Here is an 18,084-nt window from a genome sequence, read left to right on the forward strand (position 1 = left end):
AATCTTAACCAATTAAATGAGCATTCAGTTATCACACTTTAAATTGATTCATCCATCAAATGTTGCTTTATAAGTGTCAGATCTGATTGAAAAGGATATCTTTAGCCTGTAGTTGAGGGATTAATTATGCTTTTTCGGCATATAATGAAAAGGAACAGATGCTATTCTCAGATTGGGAATGGAAATCTTTTTCTGCAAAAAAAAAGTTTAACCAATCACCTCTAAAATTCTTCACTCCCACGCATACGTCTAAGTAGTGCTCTCACGCTTTTAAAACATTGAGTCCCAGCCATTGCCTTGACCCATTCCACAATTGGGAGGCGATATCAGATAGCTGGAGGAGGAGTGGGAGAGCTGGAGAAGAGCAACGGATTGCCAATCCAGTTGGGCCTGAAGTAAGTGCATGATCCAAAATTTGCAGGGCTTAATATCTAGTGACAGCAGAAGAGGAGCAAGAACACCAGGCAGAGAGGCATAATATCAGGGACAGGTTGGAGGCAAGAGTGTATGTCTCAGTGTTTTTAATTGGACATTCATTGGCAGACAAGGGGCATTAGCCAGCTGCATTTCGTATCCATAGGTACATCTGTTCATCTAGTCTTCCTCCTTTGAACATTATGGAGAACATATGCAATCATTTGGGGAAGCAACTGTGCAATTTCCCCTTGCCACTCCCCCCTTCCCAAAAAAGTAGCTTATCTTGGTCAGAGATAGCACTGGTCTTTCACAAAACAACATCATGAATTATATGGCCATGGGATAGCAATGATAGACTCCTAAGTCAAATATCTTGGCCTGCACTTATAATGGGTGCAATAGAATTGTGATGGTGAAATGTCTCACTGGTCCTGCTTTGGGATTGGCCAGTGTGAGAAGCAGGATGCTGATGGGCTAGACAGGGCTGTTCCTGGAGATGGCGAGCCCCACTCTGTCCTAACACCTCTGGTCCAAGCAGAAACAGCTGGTTATAACCCCTCGGTTGATCTCTGCTCTCTTTCCACAGCTCCGACGCCTGGAACAATTCCCTCCTGATGAACCTCACCAAAAGCAGGTCGTTCTCTGCCTCCTATGCAATGTCTGCTGCAAACCATCTGAATTCCAAGCGGCCAAGTCGGCAAGGTTGGTTGGCTCTTGGGCATATAGATGCGCTGTGAGGTTATGGGTCACAACAGAGGTGGTCTCTTAAATGTGCTGTGTTTAAAATCAGTGGGGAACAGCCGAGGTTATGTTTCTTACCTAGCTGCACTAAATTTGCACCTGTAGCACAGACTGCGCTTTGAATTGAGCCACAGGTGGAAGACCAGAAGTATTAGCTGTAATTTCTGACTTACTCCTCTGCAAGCTGAGTGGCAAAGAGCTCTTTCACATCCTATGTTAAGGACCGTAGCTTGTTGGTAGATCATCTGCTTTCCATGCAGAAGGTTCCAGGTTCTATCTCTGACATCTCCAGAGTAGGGCTGGGAATGCCCCCCGCCTGAAACCGTGGGAAGGTGCTGCCAGTCAGTGTAGACAATTCCGAGCCAGATGGACTCAATGGTCTGGCTTCCTATGGTCCCCAGCATGAACTGGAAGAGGGGATTAGCAGAGACCTTCCATTCTTTTGCATCTCAGGAGCAATGAGGCAGACACGCATCTCTCTGCACTTTTGTTTTAAATTTAAGACAACCAAAGGAAGCCTCTAGATTTCATCAGAGCAGCAGCAGGCCAGGAAGAAGGGAGGGAAGAGCAGAAGAAAAAAAACCTTTCTCTCCAGTGCATTTGTGTGTTTAAAAAACCAGCAATACCTTTTGGAAATGCAGCCAACAGGAGAGTGATTTTGATCTGAAAAATGACCTGCAGGGAAGGTTTAAACACCTCCTACCTGCCCCCAGCTTGTCAAATTTGAGAGGGGAGCTCCCCCTGAAGATTCACAACAAGTTTTTAAAATGTTTTGCACACTAGTTTGTTACCTTTAGATCTCACCCTTTTCCAAAGAAGCCCAAGACAACCACACGTAGTTCAGTTTGTCAGTGGCGGATTTTGGGCTCTGATTTCAGCGGCGCCCTGTGCTATGTGAAAATTTGGCAGCACTCTAAAACTGCTCCATGAATGTGTGTGTTGGGTCCCTAAGCATGCTAATAATAAATAATAAATAATAATTTTTTATTTATATCCCGCCCTTCCCGGTTCAGAAAACCTGGCTCAGGGCGGCTAACAACAAATTTAAAACACTTAATTGTGATACAACAAAAAACAGCATAAAATACAGTATAAAAGCATGAATAACAATAAATTCCAAGTTCTAAAATCAATTTAGGGGGAAATCCATCCAATAAACATTAGACGATCACCAGGGCTAGCTGGCTAAATTAGTCCTATTTGGGCCTATTTGCTAGCTAATGCAATTCCCATTTTGAGCTCATCCTACTAGCATATGGAGTATTTAAAGCTGTGATTGGAACTTCTGCCCTGTCCTGGCTAGCATCTTGTGCATTGTAAGAACTTCCAATGAAATCTCTGTCGGAGAAGCTTTGGTCTGCCTGAAGCAAGTGGGACCTGGGAAAGACCAGGGTTCAAATCCCTGCTCAGCCATGAAGATCACGGGGTGACCTAGGGCCAGTCACTGTCTCTCAGCCTTACCTACCTCGCAGAAGGTCCTTTACCTTTTAGGGAGCGGGTGGCCCTGTGGTTTAAACCACTGAGCCTCTTGGGCTTGCTGATCAGAAGGTTGGCGGTTCAAATCTGTGTGATGGGGTGAGCTCCTGTTCCTCTGTCCCAGCTTCTGCCAACCTAGCAGTTCGAAAGCACACCAGTGCAAGTAGATAAATAGGTACCGCTGCAGCGGGAAGGTAAACGGTGTTTGCATGAGCTCTGGTTTCTGTCACGGTGTCCCGTTGTGCCAAAGCGGTTTAGTCATGCTGGCCACATGACCCGGAAAGCTGTCTGTGGACAAACACCGGCTCCCTCGGCCTGAAAGCGAGAAGAGTGCCACAACCCCATAGTCACCTTTGACTGGACTTAACCGTCCAGGGTTCCTTTACCTTTTACCTTTTATACTTCAGAGTTGCTGTGAGGATAAAATGGGGAGGAGGAGCACCAACCTTGCTTGAGCTCCTTGGAGGAAAGATGGAATATAAATGCTTTAAATGCATACCCCTTTATTTTTTTGTCATTCTTCCTCCTAATAGGTATCCCACCAAATATTTCGCCTCTTACCTCCCCAAGCCATTCGCCCATCCACGGCACTCCAGCCAGCAGCCCCATCAGCAAGACCTCCAGCGAACAATTCCCCGAGTCGACGGTCACTGCCACTAAGCAAACGCTGAAGCCCCATAGGGTCTTGGGTTGTACCCAGAGCGCCCCTAACCTTTCGGAGCCTGTCGTGGCCACGCCTGTCATTTGCAGCAGGTAAGATGCTTGTCTGACACTTGTTGGAACCGTCTTTCATTTCCCTCTCCCCACCCTCGTCCTCAAGGCTCTGTTCTGCACAACGCAATATGTGTGTGTGTTGGTGGGGTGGGAGAATTGCAGCTGTGATAACTTTGCCCGTTTCCACTGTACCGAAGGGGACCGTGGCTCAGCTTGCGTGCACAAGGTCCTGGGGTTCCTGGATTGTCCCCCTAAAGTATTTGAAGAGTTGAGCTGAGACTCTACGTGTTGTTTCGGCTCACCCCATCTACATCAGGTCCCTCAGACAATATCAAGTCCCTTTGGCCGTCGCCAGGCGGACTTGCCTTTCTGTTGCGTCCTATATTTTGACTTCTTGGAACTAGATCCATGGCAACATCCAAAAAAGAAAACAAAGGGTTCCAAGAAACAGGCTGTTTTGGTCTTGCTTAAAAGCTCAGTGGCAATAGGTTGTGTTTTCTTAATGCTATTATGTAACACTCCTAATTGTGTCCAGGTTTGAGTTTTCGCTTTTTAAAAATTGCACTTTTTAAAAAGTTGTGTGGCATTACAGCAGGCTCGTTTGTCGCTGCGTACTCCGGTCTCTCTCCATTGTGTTATTCTGGTGGGAAAGAAAGTCAGAAGGGTGATATTTTAAGCCATGCCAAGCAGCCAGCATACATGAGTTTATATTATCTTGACTGCAACGGCATTGTCTAGTTTAAAATATCAACAATTCTCACATATTATATGCATGATAATAATAATAATTTATTATTTATACCCCGCCCATCTGGCTGAGTTTCCCCAGCCACTCTGGGCGGCTTCCAATCGAGTGTTAAGAACAATACAGCATTAAATATTAAAAACTTCCCTAAACAGGGCTGCCTTCAGATGTCTTTTAAAGATAGGATAGCTGCTTATTTCCTTCACATCTGGTGGGAGGGCGTTCCACAGTGTGGGCACCACTACCAAGAAGGCCCTCTGCCTGGTTCCCGGTAACCTCACTTCTCGCAATGAGGGAACCACCAGAAGGCCCTCAGTGCTGGACCTCAGTGTCCGGCCAGAACAATGGGGGTGGAGATGCTCCTTCAGGTATACTGGACCGAGGCTGTTTAGGGCTTTAAAGGTCAACACCAACACTTTGAATTGAATTATATGTTTGAGAACATAAAAATATCTTGCTGGGTCCCATCTAGTCCAGCATCCTGTTCTCACAGTGGCCAACCAGATGCCTGTGGGAAACCGGCAAGCATAAGAGCTCTTTCCCCTCCTGTGGTTTCCAGCATCTGGGATTTGGAAACATTATTGCCTCCAGCCCTAGATGCAGAGCATAGCCATTGTGGCTAGTAGCCATTGATAGTCCTCTCCTCGGCGAATCTGTCCAATCTATTTATAAAGATAGATGGCCATCTGTCATGGATGATGCTTGAGTTGAGATTCCTGCATTGCAGGGGGTTGGACTAGATGGCCCTTGGGGTCCCTTCCAGCTCTACAATTCCATGAGTCCATGAAGACCATCTAAGGCCATAGCAATCACTGCCTCCTATGAGAGTGAGTTCCATAGTTTTAACCCTGTGCTGTATGGTGAAGTGTTTTCTTTTAGCTGCCCTGAATCTCCCAATCTTCAGCTGCATTGGATACAGTTAAACCTCGGTTCCCGAACGCCTCCATTTTGGAATGTTTCAGCTCCCAAACGCCAAAAGCCCAGAAGTAACTGCTTTGGTTTTCGAACAATTTTCAGAAGCCAAACAGCTTCTGAGCCACGTTTTTCATTTTTCCCCATTGGCTTTGCAACCAGCCCATTGATCCTAAGTTTTTAAACTTTTCAGCCAAACAGTCTTCTGGAATGGATTAAGTTTGAAAACCAAGGTTCCACTGTATAACATTATGCACATACAGTGGTACCTCGGGTTAAGTACTTAATTTGTTCTGGAGGTCCGTATTTAACCTGAAACTGTTCTTAACCTGAAGCACCACTTTAGCTAATGGGGCCTCCTTCTGCTGCCGCGCCGCCAGAGCACAATTTCTTTTCTCATCCTGAAGCAAAGTTCTTAACCTGAAGCACTATTTCTGGGTTAGCGGAGGCTGTAACCTGAAGCGTATGTAACCTGAAGCATATGTAACCCAAGGTACCACTGTATATAATCCAGGTTTCCTAAAGGAATTAGCGCAGAAAAAGATAACCTACAACAATTTATGTAACGGTATTAAAATAAATATGCATTAATATTTGTAGTTATGCTATAGAAATATAGTTCTGCATGGGACCTTATTTGTGTTATACAATTTTTTTGCTCATAATTATTTGGGCGTTAAAAAAAATGCACAAGCAGCTCAGACATAAATGGGTGCTCAGTGCAAGAGTTTGATGCAGGTGAACGTCAATAGACTGGTTTCCTTGTATGAATCCGCTTAAAACAGATTCCTCTTCCATTCCTATTTCACGCACCCAGCTCTCTGCATACAGGGCACAGTCCTTTGTGAGCTGTGTGAAGCAGGCAACTGCTACGTATTTTCACCCCTCTAGTTTTACACAATGTCTGTCCTTTGACCTGTGCTCTAGCTGCGGCAGACCGTATAACCCAGCAGAACCCAGCGAAGGATCTCTGAGCAGACGGGAAGGTGGAATGCACACCCTGAACAGAACAGGTGGGCAAGTTGGGTCTGAAGTTAAAAGGGGAAAAGAATCACTAAAATTGACAATTTATTGCCACTGCTGTTTGTTTTTATCCAAGCATTTGCCACTTGCGTTTCAAGACCCCTTATGTTGAATAATAACACCTGGACAGAATATATTAGGTTAATGGGCAAATTTAGGCCACAACTGTATTGGTTACAGAATGTGAGTGGTATAGGCACTGGAATTGAACCAACTATATCTGACTCCTGCCCGCCATGCAGGTAGTCTCATATGGATCATCTACCGATAGGTGGAGCCCTGTTGATGTACATCAACTAGAGCTCCCCCAGGGTCCCCAGTGGGGTCATGGCATGGCCCTAGCCCATACCTGGACTTCGGACAGGACCCACATCCCTGGATCCCTTTAACGGAATACCCTTAAAATGGAGGGGCAAGTGATGGCCACACCTACCCTCCCCCAGACCAGGTTTTACCAATCCCTAACCGCCACTTGAGCCGAAGGCTCACTGCACACACAGCATATGTGTGTTTTGTGTGTGTATACACACACACAAATATATATAGTGGATACTCGGGTTGTGAACGTGATCCATGCGGGATGCACGTTCACAACCCACAGCGTTTGCAACCCTCGTCTGCGCACGCGCGGGTTGTGATTTGGCGCTTCTGCGCATGCACAAAGCGCAATTTAGCGCTTCTGCGCATGCGAAGCCGCCAAAACCCAGAAGTAACCCGTTCCGGTACTTCCGGGTTTCAGCGGTCCGTAACCCCAAAAAACGCAACCTGAAGCGGCTGTAACCTGAGGTATGACTGTGTATATATATATATCAGCAAATATTAGTAAAACAAATTAGAGTGGGTCTCATTCATATATGTAGATAGTAATTTTAAACTGCTGCAACTTCTCCTGGGACCTTATCCCAGAACTACAATTCCCAGAGTTTTTTGTATTTTTTTTTTTAAAAAAACATTCCCCTTTCCTAGGCCACTCTGGGAATTGTAGCTGTGTGAGGGAAATAGAGATCTCCTAACAATTCTCTGCACCCTTAACAAACTACACTTCCCAGAATTCTCTGGGGGAAGCCACAGCTGTTTAAAGTGGCCTGGAGCAGCTCTAAATGCACGGTACAGAAGGGGCTCCTGTCTTTCTCTCTGTCTGCCCTGAGCGAATTTAGAGATTGGCAGAGCGAGCCACACAGGAGCGTAGGAAGCAGCTTTTGACAGCTCAGAGGAGCTGTTTCCGTTACCAGCTTGATCCATGACAGCAACTAACAGGCAGCTGGGCTTGCATTTTCAGAGGACCCAACACAAGCCACCTCCGACTATGAAACAAACAACAGCGACAGCAGCGACATCTTGCAGAATGACGACGAGACGGAGTGCTCCAAGGAACGGGAGCGCGTGGGGTCCATCTGCAGGACGTACGCACCAGAAACGATCATACTGCATCCTCTGTTGCCGCCTGAGGTATCTCATTCACTTTTCTGCCTGTGTGTTTATAGCATGCCTGTTGCGGGGGGAAAGGCACTGCCGCAAGGTTTGCAAAAAAATAATAATTTCCCATTTGGATCACGTCTCTGTGGCTGAGCCACACCAAAGGTTTCTCACTCGAACCATAGCATCTCCGCTTAAGACAAGGGTGTGGAGCCCCAGGCACGGGAGACAGACACAGCCCTCAAGCCCTCAAGACTCTCACCAGGCCACAAGCCTCAGTGGCCCTTTGAACTGTGATGACGCCTCTTGCTCATCTGGTTGAAGGACGGGCACTTCTAGGTTTAACATGGCTGGAATGTAGCTTTTGCTGTACAAAGCTGGGAGTCTGTTGCTCCGCCTACTTTCTCCTCTGGCCCCACCTGCTGCTGACCTGGTCCCCCCCCAAAAGTTGGCCATAAGGGAATGTGGCCCTTAGGCTGAGAAAGGCCCCACATAATCCTCCTTCAAGAGAAGCTTAGGCAGCAGGTGTCCTGAGAGCCACTACCTGTCAGAGTTAAAGGTCAAGGACCCCTGGACGGTTAAGTCCAGTCAAAGGTGACTATGGGGTTGCAGCTCTCATCTCGCTTTTAGGCCAAGGGAGCCAGCATTTGTCCACAGACAGCTTTCCTGGTCATGTGGCCAGCATAGCTAAACCACTTCTGGCACAACGGGACACTGTGATGGAAACCAGAGCGCACGGAAACACCGTTTACCTTCCCGCCACAGCGGTATCTATTTATCTACTTGCATTGGTGTGCTTTCAAATTGCTAGGTTGGCAGGAGCTGGGACAGAGCAACAGGAGCTCACACCTTTGTGGGGATTAAAACCGCCGACCTTCTGATCGGCAAGCCCCAAATGAATCAGTGGCCTGAACCAACTGGTATATATTTTCAGGGCTGGTCCGGGTACTTTCTTGTCAATGTTTCTGCCAATCCGCGCTCGCAACTGCCTCATTGGGAAGAGCTGCTGTGATTGCTAGGCCTGCACACTTTTGGTTTCTTTGAATAAGGAGTTAACTTCACAGATACCAAATGCTTCATTACTTACCCCCGACTGCAGCTCCTGATAGAGTCGAGGAACTGCCAAGGGGGCCCCTTCTCCCAATCTCAGCACCCAAAAGGGTCTGTAGGGAAGGAGGCAGTCTTTGGGGCCTGAGCCATTGAGGGCTTTAAACGCTAACAGAAGCACCTTGAGTTGTGCCCCGAAACTGGCAACCAATGCAGCTTGAAGCTCAACATTATTCCATGAGTGCTTATTATTTCTTACTATCTTCCAGTCAGTATGTTCAATGGCCACGGAATGCTGATTATGTTAGGGGTGGTGGTAGGGAGATGGAAAACCATGGGGAAGAGGGGGAAAGGACTAGGAAGTCTGGAATCCTGTACAGAAACTCCCCACACTGCAATGTTCTGTTGCAAGCCGCCCCCACAGGTGTGTATATACTCTTATTGTCACCATCCCATATCTCGTATTTAGCTAGAGAGAGTCAAACTACCCTCTAAAGAGATGAGAACTCCCATGCAGCTTTCTATTTTTGATGGCACAGATGAAGAACTCCAAAACAGCAAAACCCATTTAAAAAAAAATTAAGTGAAAATCAAACGTATCGCGCAAACCAAGAAAAACATTAGGAGATGGAGAGCGAAATGGAGCAGGGCTGCTGTGAATGATTGTGCAACAAGGTGCAGATGTGGCCTAAATTAAGCTCTTAAATATCCACATTTGGCTCATAACTATAGCCCCCCCGGGGTGGTACAAAAGAGTCCAAGCTGAAGATTTGAAGAGAATTCCTCACTGCCAAGGGCCCACCCTCCAAGCCAGTTTGAGTTCTTTTTTAAAAAGCAAATAACTTTCCCTCATCAGATGCTAGCTGGTAACTTTCACATCCAGCTCAGTTAGCCCTGTAGACCAGGGTGGAGATCTGTTTGCAGAAAGCATAGAGTTGCAAGCATCTACACAAGAGTGGAAACCTGTGCCCATCTAGATATTGCTGGACTACATCTCCCACCATCCTTGACTTTGGCCATGCTGGCTGTGACTGATGTCATGGACTGGTTCAGCACAGAGTTGCCCAGCAGGCACTATCTGGGAGGCACTGGCCAGAGAACCCCCAAAGGAACAAGGCTCAGAGCCAGGGGATTGGTGGTGGGATGACAGTAAGTGGTCAGAGAGAGAAGGCTGGGAGGAGGGGGTGTCAGAAACAGAAGAAGTAACAGGGTTTAGTGAGAAGGGAGCGTCTGTGGCAGAGAGAAGTTTAGAAGCAGGAGAGGGGAGAAGCCAAGAGGCAGGGATGGGTAAGGGTGGTGAAAAGTCACAGGGGTCTCCCCCTTCTGCTGCAACAATCTCCCCTTCAGCCCTGGTCTCCCAGGACCAGGAGAGGCATGAAGTGGGAGAAGCAAAGGCAAGCATACCAGCATAGTCTCAGATTGCTTGGGAAGGACCTTGAAGAAGAGGGGACCTAGGCAGCTGTGGGAAGGAAGGGATTTTAGTCTCTGCAAGACCTATCAAAGAGAGTTGCTGTGGTCGTTAGGCCTGACATTGCTGTGCAGATTGTTTTTCTAATAAGCAGTTAACTTGTGTGATTTACTGCGGGCTCATTTCTGACAGCTGATGGGAGCTGGAGCCAAGCAGCTTGTGGAAGGCTACAGGCTTCCTCACTTCCTCACCTGAAAATCTCACTAAGTTGTGGAAAAACTCTTCCCCTCCAGGGAATATGTTGGTGAAGCAAACTTTGACAGGGCTGTCCAGCTATCAAGTCAGCCGACTCCATCATAAGGAACCTGCCCAGCTCTCAAAGTTTGCCCCCTGTGGCAATGGGCGAATAAAGTTCTGGTCCGCCAGGTCAAAAAGTCCCTGTCCCCCCGTCCCTCTTGATCCCAGCCAACCTGGGATTGATATGCATCAGTAATAATGGCACAGTGTGTATATTTAGAGAGGGGCTTAGTAACCCATGTTTTTTGTAGTGTTTTGGTAACCCTCAAAGCATGCATTGTTTCTTGATACAGGACAAGCCTATTCTTGCCCCAGAGCCTCTAATAATGGACAATTTGGACCCTCTTATGGAGCAGCTAAACAATTGGAATTTCCCAATCTTCGATTTGGTAGAGAAGATAGGCAAGAAATGTGGTCGGATCCTCAGTCAGGTAAGGAAGTGTGCATTGCAGACTTGGGCTGGGGCCTCAACTTGGGTAAAGTGTGTTCCTGGTTAGGGGGAAGTACAAGAACTTTGATCCACAGCTCTTTACATGCACAGAGCTCCCATACACACAACAAAGTCACCTGATTGAGTTTAGGGAATTATTGTTGCTCAAAGAGAATTAGGTCCCACCGTACCAAGTTGAAATCCTGAAAGGGGAGCACAAATGTCTTTATAACTATGGTTGCTATTTAGGAAGAGTAGTGGGGGTAATTCCCCTCTCCTTTATTGCAAACCACATATTATTTCTTGCACTGCATCTACTTTCTGACCAATTTGCAGACCCTGCCCAATGGAAAGAAACCCATGGCCCTTCAAATGTTGCTGGACTGCAACTCCTGTCACCCCAGAATATTCCTGATGCCAGCTGGGTCTCATGGGAGTTGGCATTCAGGGATATCTGGAGGACCACATACTTCCAGCGTTGTTCAGCACCTTCTCTGCTTGGCGCTAACCATGGTTTACTCAAAAACCAGTTCACTAACCATGTTTACAGACTGTGGTTTGGAGCTGTGTCAGGACAGATGCTACGTTAACCTTGGTTAGTACCAAAATAAGGAAAGGAGATGGAACGTACATGCCAGAGGAAGGGCGAGGTGCTAACCATGGTTTGGAGACTGGGAAGCATAATATCTGCACTTGGCCCGAATGCGTGAGATCAGACCAGGCTTTTGAAATGGATGCATCCGTTTATTCAAAGCCTAGAGAATTAATATTTGTGCTTCCTGATGCAAGAAAAAACTAAACGCCTAGTGATGGTGCATAGCAAAGGACCTCTGGGGTTTGGAGTGATTCATTCTTAGCTTTCTGCATTTTGCATTGCCTTCCTGATTTAAAACTAGTGAGAGGGAGAAAGAAATTAGCGGAATGAATTACCGATGTGTGCCACATAGGCTGAAATTTATGAAATGGAATAAAGAAGAGTTGACATATCCCCCACCCCCTGGGGGAAGCATATGCCTTTGGAAAGCAGAACCAATGGATCTCCTGGAAGAATATTTGAGAAGCCATCTATGTACATTAAGAGGGATGCTAAAATGGTCTAGATTTCTCTCTCTCTCTTTTTTCAGAAGTAAGCTCAAAGCATCCATCTGTGGTGCAATAGAAAGCACTCAAACACAGCACCAGCAAATCACAAAATGCAGCAGACAGTAATCCATGCAAAGAGGTTGGGGGGAAACTCTCGACTCAGAATGGAAGAGCAAACCCTTTCTAATCTGCACTGCAGTTCAGTAGCAAGCTGTGTAGATGGGTAATGCCTTAATTTATGACTTCCGTTTGCTTAACGGCAACCCCTGTCGGAGATAAATCAGGTTTTGCTTGGAAAGGAGGAGCTGGAATTGAAGGCTGCAATTAAGGGAGAGAAAGACCAGATCTGGTTTAAAATTAAAGCTTCCTTCCCCTTGCTACATCGGTCAAAGGATTGAAAAACAATATATTGGGCAGGGCGTCAGATTCTAGGAAAACCAGTTGGGATGCGGCTCCAGGAGGTTATAGCTGCAAATGAGAATTTGGGAGGTGTTTCACGACCAAGGCCTGCTAAATAAGAGCTATTAACTTCTTTGCGCACAAAGAAAATTAAGCAACTGAGGAAGGTGTTGGAAAGCGTTGCCTTCCTGTCATTTGGTGAGAGGGTCTATTAAAGTTTTCTGGGAGCAGCTGTGATGGTGAGAGCAGAAGCCCTACTCATTTCAACACATTATCAGTAGCATTGCAATACTTATTTTTGTTGCTATTAATGGATCGTTATTATGTTCAATAGTAGCAAAAGATAAGAACGCAATAGGAGCTCTGCAGGACCAGGCCAAAGGGGCATCTAGGCCACAATCACACCATACGATTCCACAGCTTGAATCATAGAATTGTAGAGTTGGAAGGATCATCTCGTCCAATCCCCTGAAACGCAGGAATCCAGCTAAAGCAACCATGACAGATGGCCATTGAGGAAGCAAGTGTCTCCAAGGCCCCATCTGCACCATGCATTTAAAACACTTTAAGCCAAGCTTCCTCAACCTTGGTCCTCCAGATGTTTTTGGCCTACAACTCCCTTGATCCCTAGCTAGCAAGACCCAGTGGACAGGGATGATGGGAACTGTAGTCTGAAAACATCTGGAGGGCCAAGTTTGAGAAAGCCTCCTTTAAACCACCATGGCTTCCCCCAAAGAGAAGGAAGTTGTGGTTCCTTAAGGGTCCTGAGAGAGTTGTTAGAAGACCATCGCTTTCTCTTCTCAGAGTGGTTCAACCATCAGTCCAGGAAGCTGGATGGTCAGATCATGTGGGAATGTACAGGGAGGCAGGAGAAGATATATTCTTTTTTAATATCCTTCCTAACTTACACTAGCAATTTCTATAATTTAGCTGAGTTTTAACATTCCCGTTTAAGCGCACAGCAGCTAGCTGGTTGCAAGCTTGTTTAAGCTTCTCACTATAGATTCCTGGTAAGAGCCATTATTTCCCTCTTAATAGAATAAACATGCCCCAATCTTATTTAAGATATATAAAAGTAGTTTACTCACAGTACCATCAGTTCATAGGTGGATCCCTGAAGGCAGACTTAGTTACAGATACATACATGTGAGTCTATCCCATAAGAAGATAGCCCCTTTGTTGGCTGAAAGCCAACAAGGCATCTCTGGCTAAAAAGCTACAAAGTCCAAAAGAGGGAGGGAGTGGCTGCATGCTTTGTGCTTTTGTTACCTGCACAGGTAAGGTGACGCCCACCTCTAGTCACATGCAAAAGGAAGTATGGCCCAGCCAGGAGGAAACAGGAAGTTTTCGACTGGCTGGTCCAAACATCCCCTTGCATGTCCACTCTAGGAAAACAAGGAATATTGTACTTGTCTGCTACCTCACATCTCTCAGTTCGTAGGGAACTGTGCCACTGTAACTGTGTCTCCTAAGAACTCTCAGCACCCTTAACTTAAGTGCAACACCTAGATTTCTTTGGGCGAAGCCATGGCTGCTTCAACTTGTTGGGATCATATGGGTGCAGGGAGGCAGTGATGGCCACCGACTTGGGTGGCTTTAAAAGAGGAATGGACAAATTTATGGAGGAGAAGGCTTATCAAATGGGTACTAGCTATGACAGCTATGCTCTTCTTCCATGGACGAAGGCAGTAATGCTTTTGAATGCCAGAGAATGGGCTAATAATAATAATAATAATAATAATAATAATAATAATAATAATATATTTATCCCCTGCCTGTCTGGCTGGGTTTCCCCAGCCACTCTGGGCACCTTCCAACAAAATATTAAAATACAATAACCTATTAAACATTAAAAGCTTCCCTAAACAGGGCTGCCTTCAGATGTCTTCTAAAAGTCTGATAGTTGTTTTTCTCTTTGACATCTGGTGGGAGGGCGTTCCACAGGGCGGGTGCCACTACCGAGAAGGCCCTCTGTCTGGCTCCCTGTAACTTGGTTTCTCACAGCGAGGGAACTGCCAGAAGGCCCTCGGCGCTGGACCTCAGTGTCTGGGCAGAACAATGGGGGTGGAGATGCTCCTTCAGGTATACTGGGCCGAGGCCATTTAGGGCTTTAAAGGTCAGCACCAACACTTTGAATTGTGCTCGGAAACGTACTGGCCCTACCGGCTGGGGTTGGTGGAATCCAACAGCATCTGGCAGGTCGCAACTTCCTCACGCCTGCCTCACTGGATTGTGAGTTAGATTGTAGAGATGAGGTTAAAAATGAAGCTCTTGAAATGGATAGAGTCCAAAACAGAGGAAGTGGCTTCCAGGCTATGATGGAAAGCATTCCACAGAGGCCTTTGGAGTTGTTGTAGGAGGCCATATTCTATGTTGTGGAGCTGTGTGGATTCTTCCATACCAAGCTCTGTGTTTTGCTCTGTTTTTCCAGGTGTCCTACAGGCTCTTTGAGGATATGGGGCTATTTGAAACCTTCAAAATTCCCATGAGAGAGTTTATGAACTACTTCCATGCTTTGGAGTGTGGATACCGAGAGATACCTTGTAAGTATGACAGCAAGAGTGTGATACTCACTGATTCCTGTTTTTTCCGTAATTAACCTTCTTTCAAGGCTGAGAGTGCCTAAGGCACAGCACAACCCCCCAAAATTAAATAATTTGAATCCAGAGCACGTCCAATAAAAATGCCACAGAAGCCTATAAAACTCAACCAAGTCCTGCTTAGAGTAGACCCACTGATATTCCTGTTAGTCGTGCCCATTAACTCCAGTGAATCTGCTTTGAACAGTGTTGTGTAGAGCCTCAAATCCATAATGCACACAGTAAAACTTTCACAGTGCGGTTTACATGTCTACTCAGAAGCAAGTCCCATTGAGTTCACTGGACTTGCAGAGATGTAAGGTCGCAGTGATTTCCATTCTATCTTGCTGTTGCTGCATTATTCATCTTGCCACCCACTATGGGCCTGAACTAACCTAATTAAATACATAATAAATTTCAGTGCATTTTCATTGGAAGGGACATGTTTAAAATAATGCATCTGTTCCCCAGTCCTGGGGTCTCCCTCCCATTCTCATACGCAAGGCTTTCTAAATTATACAGAATAACGAATGATACTTCACTTTACGATTGGGGATCAGGGTTAATGGTGTGGTAGCCCATTTGTAGACAATACCGAAGTAGAGTACAAACCAAAACAGATCAGAAACAATAGCAGATGTCATTCTGCCTGCCCTTAACCACTGCCCACTCAATTCTACCATCTTTTCATGTATTACTGAAATGAGCAGTGGTGTATAACTCACTTTGAGACAGGGAAGATTAGACACCAAGAGGACAATAAATTTAGAAATGAATGGGTTAACTTTATAGAATGTATGAAGGAGCATTGTGAATGTTGAAAAACGTTGGCAGGTTTGGATTGGCACTTGTAATATAATTTGATAAAGGGTATTGAAAAACGAGGTTTAATAGACTGGATAAAAGTATTTAGTCACAGAAAAGAGAAGAGACAGTTATTGGAAACCAGGGAGAGGAGTGGGGGGAAGTCCGGGGGTCGGAAGAACCCCTATAAAGATATTGAATTTGTTATTGATTAATGCAAATAATACTTTGTGTGTGTGTGTGTGTGTGTGTGTGTGTGTGTGTGTGTGTGTATCACTTTGAGAAGGTTGGAAACACCTGTAATTTTATCATAGCAAATGAATATGCCTATCCACCTTCAGCATTTTCCTTAGCTCAGCAGGTGACCTTAGTTCCTGCGAGAAATTTGAGCCATGAGCCGGGAATTGATTCTCTCTGTCCAACAGATGGTGCTGTTGACCCCCCCCCAGCAGAAGTAATCTGCCTCTGTCTTAACAGATCACAACAGGATCCATGCCACTGATGTTCTCCACGCTGTTTGGTACCTTTCAACGCAGCCTATACCAGGACTCTCAACTGTGATTAATGACCATGGGTCAGCAAGCGATTCAGGTAATTCTATTAGCGTGCGATTTTGGGGAACCCTTAAGCTGGTTTCTTGGCCCAGTGTCTCTTTCTGCAGGAAATCGGACATGTTTACCAGATGCGTGTAAGAGAAGCACATAGAAGAGGCTTGTGTTGGCCACTAACTTGGATGGCATTAATAGAGAACTAAACAAATTTCATTTTTCATTTCACTTTCAATTTGTATACTGCCTTTCTGTATTGCTATACACAAGGCAATTTACAAGCTGAAGAAACAACAAAAAAGACAGCAAAGATTGCACACCTACTGACAATCTGACAAAATTCATAATAAAAACATAACTTTAAACAACTTATGGCAAGTAAAGCAATTTTCAATAATCCATTAGAATATGATAGTAAACAGTAAAATTAAATATCAGCAAATAATAATTAAACACTTTCACTTAAGAATTACAATAAAGAATTACTAAACTATAATCGATAAAAATAACGACAATGCATAAAATACCACAATACATACAAAACCACGTAGGATCAAACTGAGGACACACAACTTATAAAATTATCTTTTAAAATATCCCTGAACTCATGGCGGATAAGTTTATCAGAGGCTACCAGTTCTGCCTCCTCTGTTGCTCTCTGTGTAACAGAATAACCAGACAAGACAGTAGCAGATCGAGTTTTGGGTTAAGATAGGCCACAACTTCATTGGTTACAGATGGGAAGGGTTTGGCATAGGCATTGGGTGAAGCCATTTAATTACCCCCAGCCCATCTGCTGGAGGTGTATCTAAGGGTAAACCACACCATAGGGGGGCTATGACCTATATAAAATAAGGGTATCCCCCAAGGGGTTTCCGCTGGAGTTCTATGGCCCTAGCCTCTGTCTGGGCATTGGACAGAAGCAACTCCTCATGGAGTCCTTTAACAGGATATCTGTAACCAGGGAGGATCAGGCAGAGGCTACAACCTCTTCTCCAAACAAGACTAAGGCCTACCCAGTGCATAACCACCAAGTGAGCCAACCAACCACCCAACCAACCTCTCATGCCCCTAACCAACCCCTTATGCCTTCAAAAACTGAGGAGGAGTGATGGGCCAGTCTCAATTTATTCCCCCAGGGGTGGACCCAAGCAATGTCTGTGTTTGCAAGTGCCCAGAGTTCTCAGTTGCTGGTGCTGCTTTTGGGGTATGGGTACTGAACATCACAGGAAGTAGTAGCTTTGCAGCTGTGATATACTTTTTTTAAGATATAGTGGTATAGAAATATTTTTAAAAACAAATGAGCAATGGATACGAAACTGATCCAGGTTAAGCGTGGCAACTGGGCACAAAACCGAACCCTGGTTGTCCCTGCTCCTCACAACAAACTCAGCAAATGTCCTGGTTTTCTGCTCAGATTCAGATAGCGGGATCACTCACGGCCACCTGGGCTACGTCTTGTCAAAAACATACGCACCAACAGACGATGGCCATGGATGCTTGGCAGGCAACATCCCTGCCCTCGAACTGATGGCCCTTTATGTAGCTGCTGCCATGCACGATTACGATCACCCGGGGAGAACCAACGCCTTCTTGGTTGCCACCAGCGCTCCTCAGGTAAGGATGGCTGAGATCAATCCTGACTTGGCTCTGACAGAATTCTCATAAGAGTGAATCTCAAGTCACCACTGAGCCCTTGTACAACAAGCCACAGCTTGTCCACACACGTCAAAGCCAGCCAGTGCTGGTTCAAACAAGCCGAAACAAGTTCTATCATGCAACACACTCCGCTTTTAGGATACATTTTTAGCTTCTCAGATACTCTTTAAATGAATTACTTTTTTTAATTAAAAATGCCTCAAGTAACATATTATTGCTTGGTTTCTTGTTTATTCTCTTATATTTTGCAACACCCATTTGTTCTAAATAGAACCCAGTAAGGCAGACATGCATGCACAATTTTTTTAATGTGATCTCGTTGAGATCCCAAGATGAAATTTTGCAGGGAGCTCTTAGTAATATGAAATAATCAATATATATTTTGG

The 18,084-nt window shown here is 45.5% G+C and overlaps 1 protein-coding gene across 3 annotated transcripts in view; it reads left to right on the plus strand.

Moving 5' to 3' along the window:
* The window catches only part of PDE3A (phosphodiesterase 3A), a 275,510-nt gene that overhangs the window by 238,223 nt on the left and 19,203 nt on the right, over positions 1-18,084 (plus strand). For all 3 annotated transcript variants that reach the window (XR_014172142.1, XM_081926814.1, XM_081926813.1), the window contains 8 exons: positions 1,004-1,119; positions 3,168-3,387; positions 5,933-6,018; positions 7,308-7,477; positions 10,490-10,627; positions 14,540-14,651; positions 15,969-16,082; positions 17,457-17,656. Coding sequence is in view for 2 of the 3 variants with exons in the window: in XM_081926814.1 (XP_081782940.1) it covers positions 1,004-1,119; positions 3,168-3,387; positions 5,933-6,018; positions 7,308-7,477; positions 10,490-10,627; positions 14,540-14,651; positions 15,969-16,082; positions 17,457-17,656 (1,156 nt within the window). In the remaining variant the exon portion in view is untranslated. The remainder of the gene's footprint in view (positions 1-1,003; positions 1,120-3,167; positions 3,388-5,932; positions 6,019-7,307; positions 7,478-10,489; positions 10,628-14,539; positions 14,652-15,968; positions 16,083-17,456; positions 17,657-18,084) is intronic.

The sequence above is a fragment of the Podarcis melisellensis genome, assembly GCF_964234715.1.
Source record: "Podarcis melisellensis genome assembly, chromosome: 10".
Lineage (NCBI taxonomy): Eukaryota > Metazoa > Chordata > Lepidosauria > Squamata > Lacertidae > Podarcis > Podarcis melisellensis.